The sequence below is a fragment of the Pristiophorus japonicus genome, chromosome 23 (assembly GCF_044704955.1).
Source record: "Pristiophorus japonicus isolate sPriJap1 chromosome 23, sPriJap1.hap1, whole genome shotgun sequence".
In the NCBI taxonomy this organism is placed as follows: Eukaryota; Metazoa; Chordata; class Chondrichthyes; family Pristiophoridae; genus Pristiophorus; species Pristiophorus japonicus.
Window position 1 is genome coordinate 2,249,097 of NC_091999.1, and position 20,767 is coordinate 2,269,863.

Below are 20,767 nucleotides of genomic sequence, written 5' to 3' on the forward strand. Positions count from 1 at the left end.
ATGCAGCTGAGCAGAGTTGGACCCTGTCGCTTGCTAGGTGCTTGCAGTGGGCTGGGTAGGGCCCCCTGCACACCCTGGGCCTCCCGATCACCACCAACCCCCCCCTTATTCCCTGGGCCTCCTGATCTCTTACCCCTCCCCACCTTATTCGCTGGACATCTCCCTGAACTCACAGGGCCTCCTCCCATACCCCCCACCTCTCCATCCCATCCACTGCACCCCCAGGGTCTTCTCCACCCCCCCCTCCCTCCCACTGCACCCCCAGGGTCTTCTCCCCTCTCCCCCCACCCACTGCACTCCCAGAAGCTCCCATAAAGTCCTATAGCCTCCTGATTTCTCTCCTCCCCACCCCCTAACCCCACCCCTATCCCCTGGACATCTCCGCCACCTCCCACACCGCACTCATTGCCTCCCCCCCCCCCCCACCAATCCCAGGGCCTCCTACCCCCTCCCCCCCCACACTAGTGGCCACCTTCCCCCCCGCCCCCCCAATCCCAGGGCCTCCTGCCCCCTCTGCACTCACTGGCCAGCTTCCCCCCACCCCCAATCCCTGGGTCTCCTGCACCCCCCTCACCCCTCCCGGACTCACTGGCCACCTTCCCCCGTGCCCCCCTCCCCCCCATCGGCAATCCCTGGGTCTCCTGCACCCCCCCTCCCCTGGGCCTCCCAGCTGCCCTCCAGCTCCACTGCTACCACCCCTCCTTCCCTGACCCAGCCCTAGATAGCGAGGAGCTCAGATCAAGGAGCGCTGCCCTATCGGCTGATTGTGGGCGAGATGGGCGCCGGGCCGGGAGAGGAGAGGAGAGGGGGGGGGGGGCCCAAGCCTCCGGAAGCTTGCCGCTGGACCTACCTGTGTGCACTCGCAGGTGGACCTTCAGGTGATGAGAGGAACGGAAGGTTTTCCCACAGTAGGCGCAGTCCCTGACGGCGAGGCCTCGGGCCCGATCGGCGGACATCCTGAACCCCATTTCCCCTGGGCATGAGAAAGCAGAAGGCGAGACGTGAGCACATGCACACACACACACACACACTCACACTGTCGCACAGACACACACACACAGACACACACACAGTCACACACACAGACACTCACACTGTCGCACAGACACACACACACAGTCACACAGACACACACACAGTCACACACACAGACACTCACACTGTCGCACAGACACACACACACAGTCACACAGACACACAGTCGTACAGACACACACACACGCACACACACAATCGCACAGACAGACACACACACAGTCACACACACACACAGTCACACACACGCATACACACAGTCACACAGACAGACAGACACACACACACACACACAGTCACACACACACAGTCACACAGACAGACACACACACAGTCACACACACACACACACACACACAGTCACACAGACAGATACACACACACACACACACAATCATAAACACGCACACACACAGTCACACAGACAGATACACACACACACACACAGTCACACACACAGTCACACAGACACACACACACACACAGTCACACACACACGCACACACACAGTCACACACACACGCACACACACAGTCACACACACACACACAGTCTCACACACACACACACAGTCACACACACACATACACACACACATACACACACACAGTCAAACACACACACATATACACACACACATACAGTCACACACACACATATACACACACACAGTCTCACACACACACACACAGTCACACACACACACACATACAGTCGCACAGACAGACAGACACACACACACACACACAGTCACACACACACGCACACAGTCACACACACACACAGTCACACACACACACACACACACAATCATAAACACGCACACACACAGTCACACAGACAGATACACACACACACACACAGTCACACACACAGTCACACAGACACACACACACACACACACGCACACACACAGTCACACACACACGCACACACACAGTCACACACACACACACAGACACACAGTCACACACAGTCACACACACACACACACAGTCACACACACACATACACACACACACATACAGTCACACACACACACACATACACACACACACACAGTCACACACACACACATATACACACACACAGTCTCACACACACACACACAGTCACACACACACACACACATACAGTCGCACAGACACACACACACACACACAGTCGCACAGACACAGACTCGTACAGAGACCTCCCCAGACCAGTGGGGTCAGTGTCTGTAGACGGTGCACACTGCAGCCACGGTGCGCCGGTGGTGGAGGGAGTGAGTGTTGAAGGTGGTGGGTAGCGTGTCGATCGAGCGGGGCTGCTTTGTCCTGGATGGTGTCGAGCTTCTCGAGTGTTGCTGGAGCTGCACGGAAGGAGGCCATTTCGGCCCATCGTGTCCGCGCCAGCCGACAAAGAGCTACACAGCCTAATCCCACTTTCCAGCTCTGGGTCCGTAGCCCTGTGGGTTACAGCACTTCAGGGGCACATCCAGGTACTTTTTAAATGTGGTGAGGGTTTCTGCCTCTACCCCCCTTTCAGGCCGTGAGTTCCGCCCCAGACCCCCACCACCCTCTGGGTGAAGACATTTCCCCTCAAATCCCCTCTAAACCTCCCCCCTATTACTTTACATCTCTGCCCCCTGGTTATTGACCCCTCTACCAAGGGAAATGGAGAGTACTCCATCACCCTCCTGAGCTACCCAGTCACCCATCATGCCCTCTGGCGCTCCCTTGTGCGATTCCTTCACGAGCGGCACTGTGTGTAAGGAGATGTAAAATTATCCCAGATTTCTATCGCCTCCCCATCTCATTGACCAGAAACTTAACTGGACCAGCCACATAAATACTGTAGCTACAGGAGCAGGTCAGAGGCTGGGTATTCTGCGGCGAGTGACTCACCTCCTGACTCCCCAAAGCCTTTCCACCATCCAGGACAAAGCAGCCCCGCTCGATCGACACGCGACCCACCACCTTCAACACTCACTCCCTCCACCACCGGCGCACCGTGGCTGCAGTGTGCACCGTCTACAAGATGCACCGCGGCAACTCGCCAAGGCTTCTTCGGCAACACCTCCCAAACCCGCGACCTCTACCCCCTAGAAGGACCAGGGCAGCAGGCGCATGGGAACACCACCTCCTCCACGTTCCCCTCCCAGTCACACACCATCCCGACTTGGGAATATATCGGCCGTTCATCGTCGCTGGGTCACAATCCTGGAACTCCCTCCCTAACAGCACTGTGGGAGCACCTTCACCACACGGACTGCAGCGGTTCAAGAAGGCGGCTCACCACCACCTTCTCCAGGGGCAGTTAGGGACGGGCAATAAATGCCGGGGGGGGGGGGGCCTGGCCAGCGACGCCCACATCCCAGGAACTAATTTAAGAAAATGAACTTTGCGCCTATCGCTCGTTGAATGAATTAATGCGCCGTGTCGCAAGGACACCGAACCCAATTCGCAAGTTCAATAGCCATTTGTCCTCCTTTCTGAAAGGCAAACCGGGATGCGGGGATGGCGGAGTGTCGGGATCTTACACCCGAGTGCTCTCTGAATCCCACTGCCCCCTCGCAGCCCCGCTAACCTGCGTCCCAACACCCTGCTTCGCGATGGCATGCTTTATTCCCCCTCCCTCCGCCTGCCATCCCTGTTGCTTCTCGAATCTCTCCTGCCTTCCCCCCCTATCGCAGACCTTCCCTGTTGTTCTTTCTTCCCCTCTCCCTTTCAGTGCTCCGTCACAATCCGGTCATTCCGAACGCTCTCCCGTTCTTATGAAGGGCCACCGACCCCAAACGTTAACTCTGCTTCCTCTCCACAGACGCTGCCTGACCCGCTGAGAGTGCCAAAACATTTTCTGTTTCGATTCCAGATTCCACCGACGGCGGTATTTTGCTTTTGGAACAGCTACAGTGCCTCGCGAATCAGCGTTTGCAACGACAACATGTCTCGGAGGGTAGTGCCGCTCCTCACAGCTTATTGGCAATGCAGAGCGAGGCACCGGAATGTTCCGTCGCCCCCATGAACATTGCGGGACCCCGACCCCGCCTCCCCAGGGCCAATTGTTCATCTTTTTGTTATGGTGGGCCTGACAAACAAAACGGGGTCTTCTCTCTGTAACAGGGGGCTTCCGACAGTCAGCCCACCTCTCCATTATAGGGGGAAGGTGCATGAGAGAGGGTTAATCCCCTCCGATAGGGACAGGCTGCCCCAGTGTCTGTAACTGGGGGAGAGGTGGGTGAGAGGGTTAATCCCCTCCGATAGGGACAGGCTGCCCCAATGTCTGACTGTAACTGGGGGAGAGGGGTGTGAGGGGGTTAATCCCTTCTGATAGGGACAGGCTGCCCCAGTGTCTGTAACTGGGGGAGAGGTGGGTGAGAGGATTAATCCCCTCTGATTAGATTGAGTGAGCGGGAGAGTGGGATTAGACTGGGTGGGGAGTGGGTGAGGGGGAGAGTGGGATTAGACTGGGTGGGGAGTGAGGGAGAGAGTGGGATTAGTCTGGATGGTGGGTGAGTAAGAGAGAGAGTGGGATTAGACTGGGTGGGAAGTGAGTGAGGGAGAGAGTGGGACTAGACTGTGTGGGGAGTGAGTGAGGGAGAGAGTGGGATGAGACTGGGTGGGGAGTGAGTGAGGGGGAGAGAACGATTAGACTGGGTGGGGAGTGAGTGAGGGGGAGAGTGGGATTAGACTGGGTGGGGAGTGAGTGAGGGGGAGAGTGGGATTAGACTGGGTGGGGAGTGAGTGAGGGGAAGAGTGGGATTAGACTGGGTGGGGAGTGAGTGAGGGGGAGAGTGGGATTAGACTGGGTGGGGAGTGAGTGAGGGGGAGAGTGGGATTAGACTGGGTGGGGAGTGAGTGAGGGGAAGAGTGGGATTAGACTGGGTGGGGAGTGAGGGGGAGAATGGGATTAGACTGGGTGGGGAGTGAGTGAGGGGGAGAGTGGGATTAGACTGGGTGGGGAGTGAGTGAGGGGGGAGAGTGGGATTAGACTGGGTGGGGAGTGAGGGGGAGAGTAGAATTAGACTGGGTGGGGAGTGAGTGAGAGGGAGAGTGGGATTAGTCTGGATGGTGGGTGAGTAAGAGGGAGAGTGGGATTAGACTGGGTGGGGAGTGAATGAGGGAGAGAGTGGGATTAGACTGTGTGGGGAGTGAGTGAGGGAGAGAGTGGGATGAGACTGGGTGGGGAGTGAGTGAGGGGGAGAGAAGGATTAGACTGGGTGGGGAGTGAGTGAGGGGGAGAGTGGGATTAGACTGGATGGGGAGTGAGTGAGGGGGAGAGTGAGATTAGACTGGGTGAGGAGTGAGTGAGGGGAGAGTGGGATTAGACTGGGTGGGGAGTGAGTGAGGGGGAGAGTGGGATTAGACTGGGTGGGGAGTGAGTGAGGGGGAGAGTGGGATTAGACTGGGTGGGGAGTGAGTGAGGGGAAGAGTGGGATTAGACTGGGTGGGGAGTGAGGGGGAGAATGGGATTAGACTGGGTGGGGAGTGAGTGAGGGGGAGAGTGGGATTAGACTGGGTGGGGAGTGAGTGAGGGGGGAGAGTGGGATTAGACTGGGTGGGGAGTGAGGGGGAGAGTAGAATTAGACTGGGTGGGGAGTGAGTGAGAGGGAGAGTGGGATTAGTCTGGATGGTGGGTGAGTAAGAGAGAGAGTGGGATTAGACTGGGTGGGGAGTGAATGAGGGAGAGAGTGGGATTAGACTGTGTGGGGAGTGAGTGAGGGAGAGAGTGGGATGAGACTGGGTGGGGAGTGAGTGAGGGGGAGAGAAGGATTAGACTGGGTGGGGAGTGAGTGAGGGGGAGAGTGGGATTAGACTGGATGGGGAGTGAGTGAGGGGGAGAGTGAGATTAGACTGGGTGAGGAGTGAGTGAGGGGAGAGTGGGATTAGACTGGGTGGGGAGTGAGGGGGAGAGTGGAATTAGACTGGGTGGGGAGTGAGGGGGAGAGTAGGATTAGACTGGGTGGGGAGTGAGTGAGGGGGAGAGTGGGATTAGACTGGGTGAGGAGTGAGTGAGGGGAGAGTGGGATTAGACTGGGTGGGGAGTGAGGGGGAGAGTGGCATTAGACTGGGTGGGGAGTGAGGGGGAGAGTGGGATTAGACTGGGTGGGAAGTGAGTGAGGGGGAGAGTGGGATTAGACTGGGTGGGCAGTGAGGGAGAGAGTGGGATTAGACTGGGTGGTGAGTGAGTGAGGGGGAGAGTGGGATTAGACTGGGTGGGGAGTGAGGGGGAGAGTGGGATTAGACTGGGTGGGGAGTGAGTAAGGGAGAGAATGGGATTAGACTGGGTGGAGAGTGAGTGAGGGGGAGAGTGGGATTAGACTGGGTGGGGAGTGAGGGAGAGAGTGGGATTAGACTGGGTGGGGAGTGAATGAGGGGGAGAATGGGATTAGACTGGGTGGGGAGAGAGGGAGAGAGTGGGATTAGACTGGGTGGGGAGTGAGTGAGGGGGAGAGTGGGATGAGACTGCGTGGGGAGTGAGGGGGAGAGTGGGGTTAGACTGAGTGGGGAGTGAGGGGGAGAGTGGGATTAGACTGGGTGGGGAGTGAGGGGGAGAGTGGGATTAGACTGGGTGGGAAGTGAGTGAGAGAGTGGGATTAGACTGGGGGAGGGAGTGAGTGAGGGGGAGAGTGGGATTAGACTGGGTGGGGAGTGAGTGGGAGAGTGGGATTAGACTGGGTGCGGAGTGAGTGAGGGGGAGAGTGGGATTAGACTGGGTGGGGAGTGAGTGAGGGGGAGAGTGGGATTAGACTGGGTGGGGAGTGAGTGAGAGAGAGAGTGGGATTAGACTGGGTGGGGAGTGAGTGAGGGGGAGAGTGGGATTAGACTGGGTGGGGAGTGAGGGGGAGAGTGGGATTAGACTGGGTGGGGAGTGAGGGGGAGAGTGGGATTAGACTGGGTGGGGAGTGATTGAGGGGGAGAGTGGGATTAGACTGGGTGGGGAGTGAGGGGGAGAGTGGGATTAGACTGGGTGGGGAGTGAGGGGGAGAGTGGGATTAGACTGGGTGGGGAGTGAGTGAGGGGGAGAGTGGGATTAGACTGGGTGGGGAGTGAGTGAGGGAGAGAGTGGGATTAGTCTGGGGGACAGAGTGAGTGAGGGAGAGAGTGGGATTAGTCTGGGGACCGAGTGAGTGAGGGGCAGAGTGGGATTAGACTGGGTGGGGAGTGAGTGAGGGGGAGAGTGGGATTAGACTGGGTGGGGAGTGAGTGAGGGGGAGAGTGGGATTAGACTGGGTGGGGAGTGAGGGGGAGAGTGGGATTAGACTGGGTGGGGAGTGAGTGAGGGGGAGAGTGGGATTAGACTGGGTGGGAAGTGAGTGAGTGAGAGAGTAGGATTAGACTGGGGGAGGGAGTGAGTGAGGGGGAGAGTAGGATTAGACTGGGTGGGGAATGAGTGGGAGAGTGGGATTAGACTAGGTGGGGAGTGAGTGAGGGGGAGAGTGGGATTAGACTGGGTGGGGAGTGAGGGAGAGAGGGGGATTAGACTGGGTGGTGAGTGAGTGAGGGAGAGTGGGGGATTAGACTGGGTGGGGAGTGAGTGAGGGGGAGAGTGGGATTAGACTGGGTGGGGAGTGAGGGGGAGAGTGGGGTTAGACTGAGTGGGGAGTGAGGGGGAGAGTGGGATTAGACTGGGTGGGGAGTGAGGGGGAGAGTGGGATTAGACTGGGTGGGAAGTGAGTGAGTGAGAGAGTGGGATTAGACTGGGGGAGGGAGTGAGTGAGGGGAGAGTGGGATTAGACTGGGTGGGGAGTGAGTGGGAGAGTGGGATTAGACTGGGTGGGGAGTGAGTGAGGGGGAGAGTGGGATTAGACTGGGTGGAGAGTGAGTGAGGGGGAGAGTGGGATTAGACTGGGTGGGGAGTGAGTGAGGGAGAGAGTGGGATTAGACTGGGTGGGTAGTGAGTGAGGGGGAGAGTGGGATTAGACTGGGTGGGGAGTGAGGGGGAGAGTGGGATTAGACTGGGTGGGGAGTGAGGGGGAGAGTGGGATTAGACTGGATGGGGAGTGAGTGATGAGGAGAGTGGGATTAGACTGGGTGGGGAGTGAGGGGGAGAGTGGGATGAGACTGGGTGGGGAGTGAGGGGGAGAGTGGGATTAGACTGGGTGGGGAGTGAGGGGGAGAGTGGGATTAGACTGGGTGGGGAGTGAGTGAGGGGGAGAGTGGGATTAGACTGGGTGGGGAGTGAGTGAGGGAGAGAGTGGGATTAGTCTGGGGGACGGAGTGAGTGAGGGAGAGAGTGGGATTAGTCTGGGGGACGGAGTGAGTGAGGGGGAGAGTGGGATTAGACTGGGTGGGGATTGAGTGAGGGGGAGAGTGGGATCAGACTGGGTGGGAAGTGAGTGAGTGAGAGAGTAGGATTAGACTGGGGGAGGGAGTGAGTGAGGGGGAGAGTGGGATTAGACTGGGTGGGGAATGAGTGGGAGAGTGGGATTAGACTGGGTGGGGAGTGAGTGAGGGGGAGAGTGGGATTAGACTGGGTGGGGATTGAGGGGGGAGAGTGGGATTAGACTGGGTGGGGAGTGAGTGAGGGGGAGAGTGGGATTAGACTGGGTGGGGAGTGAGGGGGAGGGTGGGATTAGACTGGGTGGGGAGTGACGAGGAGAGTGGGATTAGACTGGATGGTGAGTGAGTGAGGGGGAGAGTGGGATTAGACTGGTTGGGGAGTGAGTGAGGGAGAGAGTGGGATTAGACTGGGTGGGGAGTGAGTGAGGGGGAGAGTGGGATTAGACTGGGTGAGGAGTGAGTGAGGGGAGAGTGGGATTAGACTGGGTGGGGAGTGAGGGGGAGAGTGGAATTAGACTGGGTGGGGAGTGACGGGGAGAGTAGGATTAGACTGGGTGGGGTGTGAGGGGGAGAGTGGGATTAGACTGGATGGGGAGTGAGGGGGAGAGTGGGATTAGACTGGGTGGGGAGTGAGTGAGGGGGAGAGTGGGATTAGACTGGGTGGGGAGTGAGGGGGAGAGTGGGATTAGACTGGGTGGGGATTGAGGGGGAGAGTGGGATTAGACTGGGTGGGGAGTGAGTGAGGGGGAGAGTGGGATTAGACTGGGTGGGGAGTGAGGGGGAGGGTGGGATTAGACTGGGTGGGGAGTGAGGGGGAGAGTGGGATTAGACTGGATGGGGAGTGAGTGAGGGGGAGAGTGGGATTAGACTGAGTGGGGAGTGAGGGGGAGAGTGGGATTAGACTGCGTTGGGAGTGATGGGGCGAGTGGGATTAGACTCAGTGGGGAGTGAGTGAGGGGGAGAGTGGGATTAGACTGGGTGGGGAGTGAGTGAGGGGGAGAGTGGGATTTGACTGGGTGGGGAGTGAGGGAGAGCGTGGGATTCGACTGGGTGGGGAGTGAATGAGGGGGAGAATGGGATTAGACTGGGTGGGGAGTGAATGAGGGGGAGAGTGGGATTAGACTGGGTGAGGAGTGAGTGAGGGGAGAGTGGGATTAGACTGGGTGGGGAGTGAGGGGGAGAGTGGAATTAGACTGGGTGGGGAGTGACGGGGAGAGTAGGATTAGACTGGGTGGGGAGTGAGTGAGAGGGATAGTGGGATTAGTCTGGATGGTGGGTGAGTAAGAGAGAGAGTGGGATTAGACTGGGTGGGGAGTGAGTGAGGGAGAGAGTGGGATTAGACTGTGTGGGGATGAGTGACGGAGAGAGTGGGATGAGACTGGGTGGGGAATAAGTGAGGGGGAGAGAAGGATTAGACTGGGTGGGGTGTGACTGAGGGGGAGAGTGGGATTAGACTGGGTGGGGAGTGAGGGAGAGACTGGGATTAGACTGGGTGGGGAGTGAATGAGGGGGAGAATGGGATTAGACTGGGTGGGGAGTGAGGGAGAGAGTGGGATTAGATTGGGTGGGGAGTGAGTGAGGGAGAGAGTGGGATTAGACTGGGTGGGGAGTGAGTGAGGGGGAGAGTGGGATTAGGCTGGGTGGGGAGTGAGGGAAAGAGTGGGATTAGACTGGGTGGGGAGTGAGTGAGGGAGAGAGTGGGATTAGACTGGGTGGGGAGTGAGGGGGAGAGTGGGGTTAGACTGAGTGGGGAGTGAGGGGGAGAGTGGGTTTAGACTGGGTGGGGAGTGAGTGAGGGGGAGAGTGGGATTAGTCTGGGTGGAGAGTGAGTGAGGGGGGAGAGTGGCATTAGACTGGGTGGGGAGTGAGGGGGAGAGTGGGATTAGACTGGGTGGGGAGTGAGTGAGGGGGAGAGTGGGATTAGGCTGGGTGGGGAGTGAGGGAGAGAGTGGGATTAGACTGGGTGGGGAGTGAGTGAGGGGGAGAGTGGGATTAGACTGGGTGGGGAGTGAGGGGGAGGGTGGGATTAGACTGGGTGGGGAGTGAGTGAGGTGGAGAGTGGGATTAGACTGGGTGGGGAGTGAGGGGGAGGGTGGGATTAGACTGGGTGGGGAGTGAGTGAGGGGGAGAGTGGGATTAGACTGGGTGGTGAGTGAGTGAGGGAGAGAGTGGGATTAGACTGGGTGGGGAGTGAGTGAGGGGGAGAGTGGGATTAGAATGGGTAGGGAGTGAGGGGGAGAGTGGGGTTAGACTGAGTGGGGAGTGAGGGGGAGAGTGGGATTAGACTGGGTGGGGAGTGAGGGAGAGAGTGGGATTAGACTGGGTGGGAAGTGAGTGAGTGAGAGAGTGGGATTAGACTGGGGAAGGGAGTGAGTGAGGGGGAGAGTGGGATTAGACTGGGTGGGTAGTGAGGGGGAGAGTGGGATTAGACTGGGTGGGGAGTGAGGGGGAGAGTGGGATTAGACTGGGTGGGGAGTTCGGGGGAGAGTGGGATTAGACTGGGTGGGGAGTGAGGGGGAGAGTGGGATTAGACTGGGTGGGTAGTGAGTGAGGGAGAGAGTGGGATTAGTCTGGGGGACGGAGTGAGTGAGGGGGAGAGTGGGATTAGACTGGGTGGGGAGTGAGTGAGTGAGAGAGTGGGATTAGACTGGGGGAGGGAGTGAGTGAGGGGGAGAGTGGGATTAGACTGGGTGGGGAGTGAGTGGGAGAGTGGGATTAGACTGGGTGGGGAGTGAGTGAGGGGGAGAGTGGGATTAGACTGGGTGGGGAGTGAGTGAGGGGGAGAGTGGGATTAAACTGGGTGGGGAGTGAGGGGGAGAGTGGGATTAGACTGGGTGAGGAGTGAGTGAGGGGAGAGTGGGAAAGACTGGGTGGGGAGTGAGTGAGGGAGAGAGTGGGATTAGACTGGGTGGGGATTGAGGGGGAGAGTGGGATTAGACTGGGTGGGGAGTGAGTGAGGGAGAGAGTGGGATTAGATTGGGTGAGGAGTGAGTGAGGGGAGAGTGGGATTAGACTGGATGGGGAGTGAGGGGGAGAGTGGAATTAGACTGGGGGGGGGGAGTGAGGGGGAGAGTAGGATTAGACTGGGTGGGGAGTGAGTGAGGGGGAGAGTGGGATTAGTCTGGTTGGAGAGTGAGTGAGGGGGAGAGTGGCATTAGACTGGGTGGGGAGTGAGGGGGAGAGTGGGATTAGACTGGGTGGGGAGTGAGTGAGGGGGAGAGTGGGATTAGACTGGGTGGGGAGTGAGGGAGAGAGTGGGATTAGACTGGGTGGGGAGTGAGTGAGGGGGAGATTGGGATTAGACTGGGTGGGAAGTGAGTGAGAGAGTGGGATTAGACTGGGGGAGGGAGTGAGTGAGGGGGAGAGTGGGATTAGACTGGGTGGGGAGTGAGTGGGAGAGTGGGATTAGACTGGGTGCGGAGTGAGTGAGGGGGAGAGTGGGATTAGACTGGGTGGGGAGTGAGTGAGGGAGAGAGTGGGATTAGACTGGGTGATGAGTGAGTGAGGGGGAGAGTGGGATTAGACTGGGTGGGGAGTGAGGGGGAGAGTGGGATTAGACTGGGTGGGGATTGAGTGAGGGGGAGAGTGGGATTAGACTGGGTGGGGAGTGAGGGGGAGAGTGGGATTAGACTGGGTGGGGATTGAGGGGGAGAGTGGGATTAGACTGGGTGGGGAGTGAATGAGGGGGAGAATGGGATTAGACTGGGTGGGGAGTGAATGAGGGGGAGAGTGGGATTAGACTGGGTGGGGAGTGAGTGAGGGAGAGAGTGGGATTAGACTGGGTGGGGAGTGAGTGAGGGGGAGAGTGGGATTAGACTGGGTGAGGAGTGAGTGAGGGGAGAGTGGGATTAGACTGGGTGGGGAGTGAGGGGGAGAGTGGAATTAGACTGGGTGGGGAGTGACGGGGAGAGTAGGATTAGACTGGGTGGGGAGTGAGTGAGAGGGATAGTGGGATTAGTCTGGATGGTGGGTGAGTAAGAGAGAGAGTGGGATTAGACTGGGTGGGGAGTGAGTGAGGGAGAGAGTGGGATTAGACTGTGTGGGGATGAGTGACGGAGAGAGTGGGATGAGACTGGGTGGGGAATAAGTGAGGGGGAGAGAAGGATTAGACTGGGTGGGGAGTGACTGAGGGGGAGAGTGGGATTAGACTGGGTGGGGAGTGAGGGAGAAACTGGGATTAGACTGGGTGGGGAGTGAATGAGGGGGAGAATGGGATTAGACTGGGTAGGGAGTGAGGGAGAGAGTGGTATTAGACTGGGTGGGGAGTGAGTGAGGGAGAGAGTGGGATTAGACTGGGTGGGGAGTGAGTGAGGGGGAGAGTGGGATTAGACTGGGTGGGGAGTGAGGGAGAGAGTGGGATTAGACTGGGTGGGGAGTGAGTGAGGGAGAGAGTGGGATTAGACTGGGTGGGGAGTGAGGGGGAGAGTGGGGTTAGACTGAGTGGGGAGTGAGGGGGAGAGTGGGATTAGACTGGGTGGGGAGTGAGTGAGGGGGAGAGTGGGATTAGACTGGGTGGGGAGTGAGGGAGAGAGTGGGATTAGACTGGGTGGGGAGTGAGTGAGGGGGAGAGTGGGATTAGACTGGGTGGGGAGTGAGGGGGAGTGTGGGATTAGACTGGGTGGGGAGTGAGTGAGGGGGAGAGTGGGATTAGACTGGGTGGCGAGTGAGGGGGAGGGTGGGATTAGACAGGGTGGGGAGTGAGTGAGGGGGAGAGTGGGATTAGACTGGGTGGTGAGTGAGTGAGGGAGAGAGTGGGATTAGACTGGATGGGGAGTGAGTGAGGGGGAGAGTGGGATTAGAATGGGTGGGGAGTGAGGGGGAGAGTGGGGTTAGACTGAGTGGGGAGTGAGGGGGAGAGTGGGATTAGACTGGGTGGGGAGTGAGGGAGAGAGTGGGATTAGACTGGGTGGGATGTGAGTGAGTGAGAGAGTGGGATTAGACTGGGGAAGGGAGTGAGTGAGGGGAAGAGTGGGATTAGACTGGGTGGGGAGTGAGTGAGGGGGAGAGTGGGATTAGACTGGGTGGGGAGTGAGTGAGGGGGAGAGTGGGATTAGACTGGGTGGGTAGTGAGGGGGAGAGTGGGATTAGACTGGGTGGGGAGTGAGGGGGAGAGTGGGATTAGACTGGGTGGGGAGTTCGGGGGAGAGTGGGATTAGACTGGGTGGGGAGTGAGGGGGAGAGTGGGATTAGACTGGGTGGGTAGTGAGTGAGGGAGACACAGGGATTAGTCTGGGGGACGGAGTGAGTGAGGGGGAGAGTGGGATTAGACTGGGTGGGGAGTGAGTGAGTGAGAGAGTGGGATTAGACTGGGGGAGGGAGTGAGTGAGGGGGAGAGTGGGATTAGACTGGGTGGGGAGTGAGTGGGAGAGTGGGATTAGACTGGGTGGGGAGTGAGTGAGGGGGAGAGTGGGATTAGACTGGGTGGGGAGTGAGTGAGGGGGAGAGTGGGATTAAACTGGGTGGGGAGTGAGGGGGAGAGTGGGATTAGACTGGGTGAGGAGTGAGTGAGGGGAGAGTGGGAAAGACTGGGTGGGGAGTGAGTGAGGGAGAGAGTGGGATTAGACTGGGTGGGGAGTGAGGGGGAGAGTGGGATTAGACTGGGTGGGGAGTGAGTGAGGGAGAGAGTGGGATTAGATTGGGTGAGGAGTGAGTGAGGGGAGAGTGGGATTAGACTGGATGGGGAGTGAGGGGGAGAGTGGAATTAGACTGGGGGGGGAGTGAGGGGGAGAGTAGGATTAGACTGGGTGGGGAGTGAGTGAGGGGGAGAGTGGGATTAGTCTGGGTGGAGAGTGAGTGAGGGGGAGAGTGGCATTAGACTGGGTGGGGAGTGAGGGGGAGAGTGGGATTAGATTGGGTGAGGAGTGAGTGAGGGGAGAGTGGGATTAGACTGGGTGGGGAGTGAGGGAGAGAGTGGGATTAGACTGGGTGGGGAGTGAGTGAGGGGGAGAGTGGGATTAGACTGGGTGGTGAGTGAGTGAGGGAGAGAGTGGGATTAGACTGGGTGGGGAGTGAGTGAGGGGGAGAGTGCGATTAGACTGGGTGGGGAGTGAGTGAGTGGGAGAGTGGGATTAGACTGGGTGGGAAGTGAGTGAGTGAGAGAGTAGGATTAGACTGGGGGAGGGAGTGAGTGAGGGGGAGAGTGGGATTAGACTGGGTGGGGAATGAGTGGGAGAGTGGGATAAGACTGGGTGGGGAGTGAGTGAGGGGGAGAGTGGGATTAGACTGGGTGGGGAGTGACTGAGGGGGAGAATGGGATTAGACTGGGTGGGGAGTGAGTGAGGGGGAGAGTGGGATTAGACTGGGTGAGGAGTGAGTGAGGGGAGAGTGAGATTAGACTGGGTGGGGAGTGAGGGGGAGAGTGGAATTAGACTGGGTGGGGAGTGACGGGGAGAGTAGGATTAGACTGGGTGGGGAGTGAGTGAGACGGATAGTGGGATTAGTCTGGATGGTGGGTGAGTAAGAGAGAGAGTGGGATTAGACTGGGTGGGGAGTGAGTGAGGGAGAGAGTGGGATTAGACTGTGTGTGGATGAGTGACGGAGAGAGTGGGATGAGACTGGGTGGGGAATAAGTGAGGGGAAGAGAAGGATTAGACTGGGTGGGGAGTGACTGAGGGGGAGAGTGGAATGAGACTGGGTGGGGAGTGAGGGAGAGACTGGGATTAGACTGGGTGGGGAGTGAATGAGGGGGAGAATGGGATTAGACTGGGTGGGGAGTGAGGGAGAGAGTGGGATTAGACTGGGTGGGGAGTGAGTGAGGGAGAGAGTGGGATTAGACTGGGTGGGGAGTGAGTGAGGGGGAGAGTGGAATTAGACTGGGTGGGGAGTGAGGGAGAGAGTGGGATTAGACTGGGTGGGGAGTGAGTGAGGGAGAGAGTGGGATTAGACTGGGTGGGGAGTGAGGGGGAGAGTGGGGTTAGACTGAGTGGGGAGTGAGGGGGAGAGTGGGATTAGACTGGGTGGGGAGTGAGGGGGAGAGTGGGATTAGACTGGGTGGGTAGTGAGTGAGGGAGAGAGTGGGATTAGTCTGGGGGACGGAGTGAGTGAGGGGGAGAGTGGGATTAGACTGGGTGGGGAGTGAGTGAGTGAGAGAGTGGGATTAGACTGGGGGAGGGAGTAAGTGAGGGGGAGAGTGGGATTAGACTGGGTGGGGAGTGAGTGGGAGAGTGGGATTAGACTGGGTGGGGAGTGAGTGAGGGGGAGAGTGGGATTAGACTGGGTGGGGAGTGAGTGAGGGGGAGAGTGGGATTAAATTGGGTGGGGAGTGAGGGGGAGAGTGGGATTAGACTGGGTGAGGAGTGAGTGAGGGGAGAGTGGGATTAGACTGGGTGGGGAGTGAGGGGGAGAGTGGGATTAGACTGGGTGGGGAGTGAGTGAGCGAGAGAGTGGGATTAGATTGGGTGAGGAGTGAGTGAGGGGAGAGTGGGATTAGACTGGGTGGGGAGTGACGGGGAGAGTGGAATTAGACTGGGGGGGGAGTGAGGGTGAGAGTAGGATTAGACTGGGTGGGGAGTGAGTGAGGGGGAGAGTGGGATTAGTCTGGGTGGAGAGTGAGTGAGGGGGAGAGTGGCATTAGACTGGGTGGGGAGTGAGGGGGAGAGTGGGATTAGACTGGGTGGGGAGTGAGTGAGGGGGAGAGTGGGATTAGACTGGGTGGGGAGTGAGGGAGAGAGTGGGATTAGACTGGGTGGGGAGTGAGTGAGGGGGAGAGTGGGATTAGACTGGGTGGGGAGTGAGGGGGAGGGTGGGATTAGACTGGGTGGGGAGTGAGTGAGGGGGAGAGTGGGATTAGACTAGGTGGTGAGTGAGTGAGGGGGAGAGTGGGATTAGACTGGGTGGGGAGTGAGTGAGGGGGAGAGTGGGATTAGACTGGGTGGGGAGTGAGTGAGGGGGATTGTGGGGTTAGACTGGGTGGGGAGTGAGGGGGAGAGTGGGATTAGACTGGGTGGGGAGTGAGTGAGGGGGAGAGTGGGATTAGACTGGGTGAGAAGTGAGTGAGTGAGAGAGTAGGATTAGACTGGGGGAGGGAGTGAGTGAGGTGGAGAGTGGGATTAGACTGGGTGGGGAATGAGTGGGAGAGTGGGATAAGACTGGGTGGGGAGTGAGTGAGGGGGAGAGTGGGATTAGACTGGATGGGGAGTGACTGAGGGGGAGAGTGGGATTAGACTGGGTGGGGAGTGAGTGAGGGAGAGAGTGGGATTAGACTGGGTGGGGAGTGAGTGAGGGTGAGAGTGGGATGAGACTGTGTGGGGAGTGAGTGAGGGAGAGAGTGGGATTAGACTGGGTGGAGAGTGAGTGAGGGGGAGAGTGGGATTAGACTGGGTGGAGAGTGAGTGAGGGAGAGAGTGGGATTAGACTGGGTGGAGAGTGAGTGAGGGGGAGAGTGGGATTAGACTGGGTGGGGAGTGAGTGAGGGAGAGAGTGGGATTAGACTGGGTGGAGAGTGAGTGAGGGGGAGAGTGGGATTAGACTGGGTGGGGACTGAGGGGGAGAGTGGAATTAGACTGGGTGGGGAGTGAGGGGGAGAGTGGGATTAGACTGGGTGGGGAGTGAGGGGGAGAGTGGGATTAGACTGGGTGGGGAGTGAGTGAGGGGGAGAGTGGGATTAGACTGGGTGGGGAGTGAGGGGGAGAGTGGGATTAGACTGGGTGGGGAGTGAGGGGGAGAGTGGGATTAGACTGGGTGGGGAGTGAGTGAGGGGGAGAGTGGGATTAGACTGGGTGGGGAGTGAGGGGGAGAGTGGGATTAGACTGGGTGGGGAGTGAGGGGGAGAGTGGGATTAGACTGGGTGGGGAGTGAGGGGGAGAGTGGGATTAGACTGGGTGGGGAGTGAGGGGGAGAGTGGGATTAGACTGGGTGGTGAGTGAGTGAGGGGGAGAGTGGGATTAGACTGGGTGGGGAATGAGTGAGGGGGAGACTGGGATTAGACTGAGTGGGGAGTGAGGGGGAGAGTGGGATTAGACTGAGTGGGGAGTGAGTGAAAGGGAGAGTGGGATTAGACTGGGTGGGGAGTGAGGGAGAGAGTGGGATTAGACTGCGTGGGGAGTGACGGGACGAGTGGGATTAGACTGGGTGGGGAGTGAGTGAGGGGGAGAGTGGGATTAGACTGGGTGGGGAGTGAGTGAGGAGGAGAGTGGGATTAGACTGGGTGGGGAGTGAGGGAGAGAGTGGGATTAGACTGGGTGAGGAGTGAATGAGGGGGAGAATGGGATTAGACTGGGGACGGAGTGCGTGAGGGGGAGAGTGGGATTAGACTGGGTGGGGAGTGAGTGAGGGGGAGAGTGGGATTAAATTGGGTGGGGAGTGAGGGGGAGAGTGGGATTAGACTGGGTGAGGAGTGAGTGAGGGGAGAGTGGGATTAGACTGGGTGGGGAGTGAGTGAGGGGAGAGTGGGATTAGACTGGGTGGGGAGTGACGGGGAGAGTGGAATTAGACTGGGGGGGGAGTGAGGGGGAGAGTAGGATTAGACTGGGTGGGGAGTGAGTGAGGGGGAGAGTGGGATTAGTCTGGGTGGAGAGTGAGTGAGGGGGAGAGTGGCATTAGACTGAGTGGGGAGTGAGGGGGAGAGTGGGATTAGACTGGGTGGGGAGTGAGTGAGGGGTAGAGTGGGATTAGACTGGGTGGGGAGTGAGGGAGAGAGTAGGATTAGACTGGGTGGGGAGTGAGTGAGGGGGAGAGTGGGATTAGACTGGGTGGGGAGTGAGGGGGAGGGTGGGATTAGACTGGGTGGGGAGTGAGTGAGGGGGAGAGTGGGATTAGACTGGCTGGTGAGTGAGTGAGGGAGAGAGTGGGATTAGAATGGGTGGGGAGTGAGGGGGAGAGTGGGGTTAGACTGGGTGGGGAGTGAGTGAGGGGGAGAGTGGGATTAGAATGGGTGGGGAGTGAGGGGGAGAGTGGGGTTAGACTGGGTGGGGAGTGAGGGGGAGAGTGGGATTAGACTGGGTGGGGAGTGAGGGGGAGAGTGGGATTAGACTGGGTGGGAAGTGAGTGAGGGGGAGAGTGGGATTAGACTGGGTGGGGAGTGAGTGAGGGAGAAAGTGGGATTAGACTGGGTGGGGAGTGAGGGGGAGAGTGGGATTAGACTGGGTGGGGAGTGAGTGAGGGGGAGAGTGGGATTAGACTGGGTGGGAAGTGAGTGAGTGAGAGAGTAGGATTAGACTGGGGGAGGGAGTGAGTGAGGGGGAGAGTGGGATTAGACTGGGTGGGGAATGAGTGGGAGAGTGGGATAAGACTGGGTGGGGAGTGAGTGAGGGGGAGAGTGGGATTAGACTGGATGGGGAGTGAGTGAGGGGGAGAGTGGGATTAGACTGGGTGGGGAGTGAGTGAGGGAGAGAGTGGGATTAGACTGGGTGGGGAGTGAGTGAGGGTGAGAGTGGGATTAGACTGTGTGGGGAGTGAGTGAGGGAGAGAGTGGGATTAGACTGGGTGGAGAGTGAGTGAGGGGGAGAGTGGGATTAGACTGGGTGGAGAGTGAGTGAGGGAGAGAGTGGGATTAGACTGGGTGGAGAGTGAGTGAGGGGGAGAGTGGGATTAGACTGGGTGGGGAGTGAGTGAGGGAGATAGTGGGATTAGACTGGGTGGAGAGTGAGTGAGGGGGAGAGTGGGATTAGACTGGGTGGGGACTGAGGGGGAGAGTGGAATTAGACTGGGTGGGGAGTGAGGGGGAGAGTGGGATTAGACTGGGTGGGGAGTGAGGGGGAGAGTGGGATTAGACTGGGTGGGGAGTGAGTGAGGGGGAGAGTGGGATTAGACTGGGTGGGGAGTGAGGGGGAGAGTGGGATTAGACTGGGTGGGGAGTGAGGGGGAGAGTGGGATTAGACTGGGTGGGGAGTGAGTGAGGGGGAGAGTGGGATTAGACTGGGTGGGGAGTGAGGGGGAGAGTGGGATTAGACTGGGTGGGGAGTGAGGGGGAGAGTGGGATTAGACTGGGTGGGGAGTGAGGGGGAGAGTGGGATTAGACTGGGTGGGGAGTGAGGGGGAGAGTGGGATTAGACTGGGTGGTGAGTGAGTGAGGGGGAGAGTGGGATTAGACTGGGTGGGGAGTGAGTGAGGGGGAGACTGGGATTAGACTGAGTGGGGAGTGAGGGGGAGAGTGGGATTAGACTGGGTGGGGAGTGAGGGGGAGAGTGGGATTAGACTGGGTGGGGAGTGAGGGGGAGAGTGGGATTAGACTGGGTGGGGAGTGAGGGGGAGAGTGGGATTAGACTGGGTGGGGAGTGAGGGGGAGAGTGGGATTAGACTGGGTGGTGAGTGAGTGAGGGGGAGAGTGGGATTAGACTGGGTGGGGAATGAGTGAGGGGGAGAGTGGGATTAGACTGGGTGGGGAGTGAGTGAGGGGGAGAGTGGGATTAAATTGGGTGGGGAGTGAGGGGGAGAGTGGGATTAGACTGGGTGAGGAGTGAGTGAGGGGAGAGTGGGATTAGACTGGGTGGGGAGTGAGTGAGGGAGAGAGTGGGATTAGACTGGGTGGGGAGTGAGGGGGAGAGTGGGATTAGACTGGGTGGGGAGTGAGTGAGCGAGAGAGTGGGATTAGATTGGGTGAGGAGTGAGTGAGGGGAGAGTGGGATTAGACTGGGTGGGGAGTGACGGGGAGAGTGGAATTAGACTGGGGGGGAGTGAGGGGGAGAGTAGGATTAGACTGGGTGGGGAGTGAGTGAGGGGGAGAGTGGGATTAGTCTGGGTGGAGAGTGAGTGAGGGGGAGAGTGGCATTAGACTGAGTGGGGAGTGAGGGGGAGAGTGGGATTAGACTGGGTGGGGAGTGAGTGAGGGGGAGAGTGGGATTAGACTGGGTGGGGAGTGAGGGAGAGAGTAGGATTAGACTGGGTGGGGAGTGAGTGAGGGGGAGAGTGGGATTAGACTGGGTGGGGAGTGAGGGGGAGGGTGGGATTAGACTGGGTGGGGAGTGAGTGAGGGGGAGAGTGGGATTAGACTGGGTGGTGAGTGAGTGAGGGAGAGAGTGGGATTAGACTGGGTGGGGAGTGAGTGAGGGGGAGAGTGGGATTAGAATGGGTGGGGAGTGAGGGGGAGAGTGGGGTTACACTGAGTGGGGAGTGAGGGTGAGAGTGGGATTAGACTGGGTGGGGAGTGAGGGGGAGAGTGGGAATAGACTGGGTGGGAAGTGAATGAGGGGGAGAGTGGGATTAGACTGGGTGGGGAGTGAGTGAGGGAGAAAGTGGGATTAGACTGGGTGGGGAGTGAGGGGGAGAGTGGGATTAGACTGGGTGGGGAGTGAGTGAGGGGGAGAGTGGGATTAGACTGGGTGGGAAGTGAGTGAGTGAGAGAGTAGGATTAGACTGGGGGAGGGAGTGAGTGAGGGGGAGAGTGGGATTAGACTGGGTGGGGAATGAGTGGGAGAGTGGGATAAGACTGGGTGGGGAGTGAGTGAGGGGGAGAGTGGGATTAGACTGCATGGGGAGTGAGTGAGGGGGAGAGTGGGATTAGACTGGGTGGGGAGTGAGTGAGGGAGAGA

General features: G+C 58.4%; 1 protein-coding gene across 1 annotated transcript in view; it reads right to left on the minus strand.

Moving 5' to 3' along the window:
* Positions 1–689: 689 nt before the first annotated feature.
* LOC139235685 (zinc finger protein 536-like) overlaps positions 690–20,767 on the minus strand; it is a gene marked incomplete at its 5' end in the record, with an annotated part of 40,038 nt that continues 19,960 nt past the window's right edge. Inside the window, one exon of the mRNA XM_070866724.1 lies at positions 690–973. Within this exon, the coding sequence (XP_070722825.1) occupies positions 690–973 (284 nt within the window). The remainder of the gene's footprint in view (positions 974–20,767) is intronic.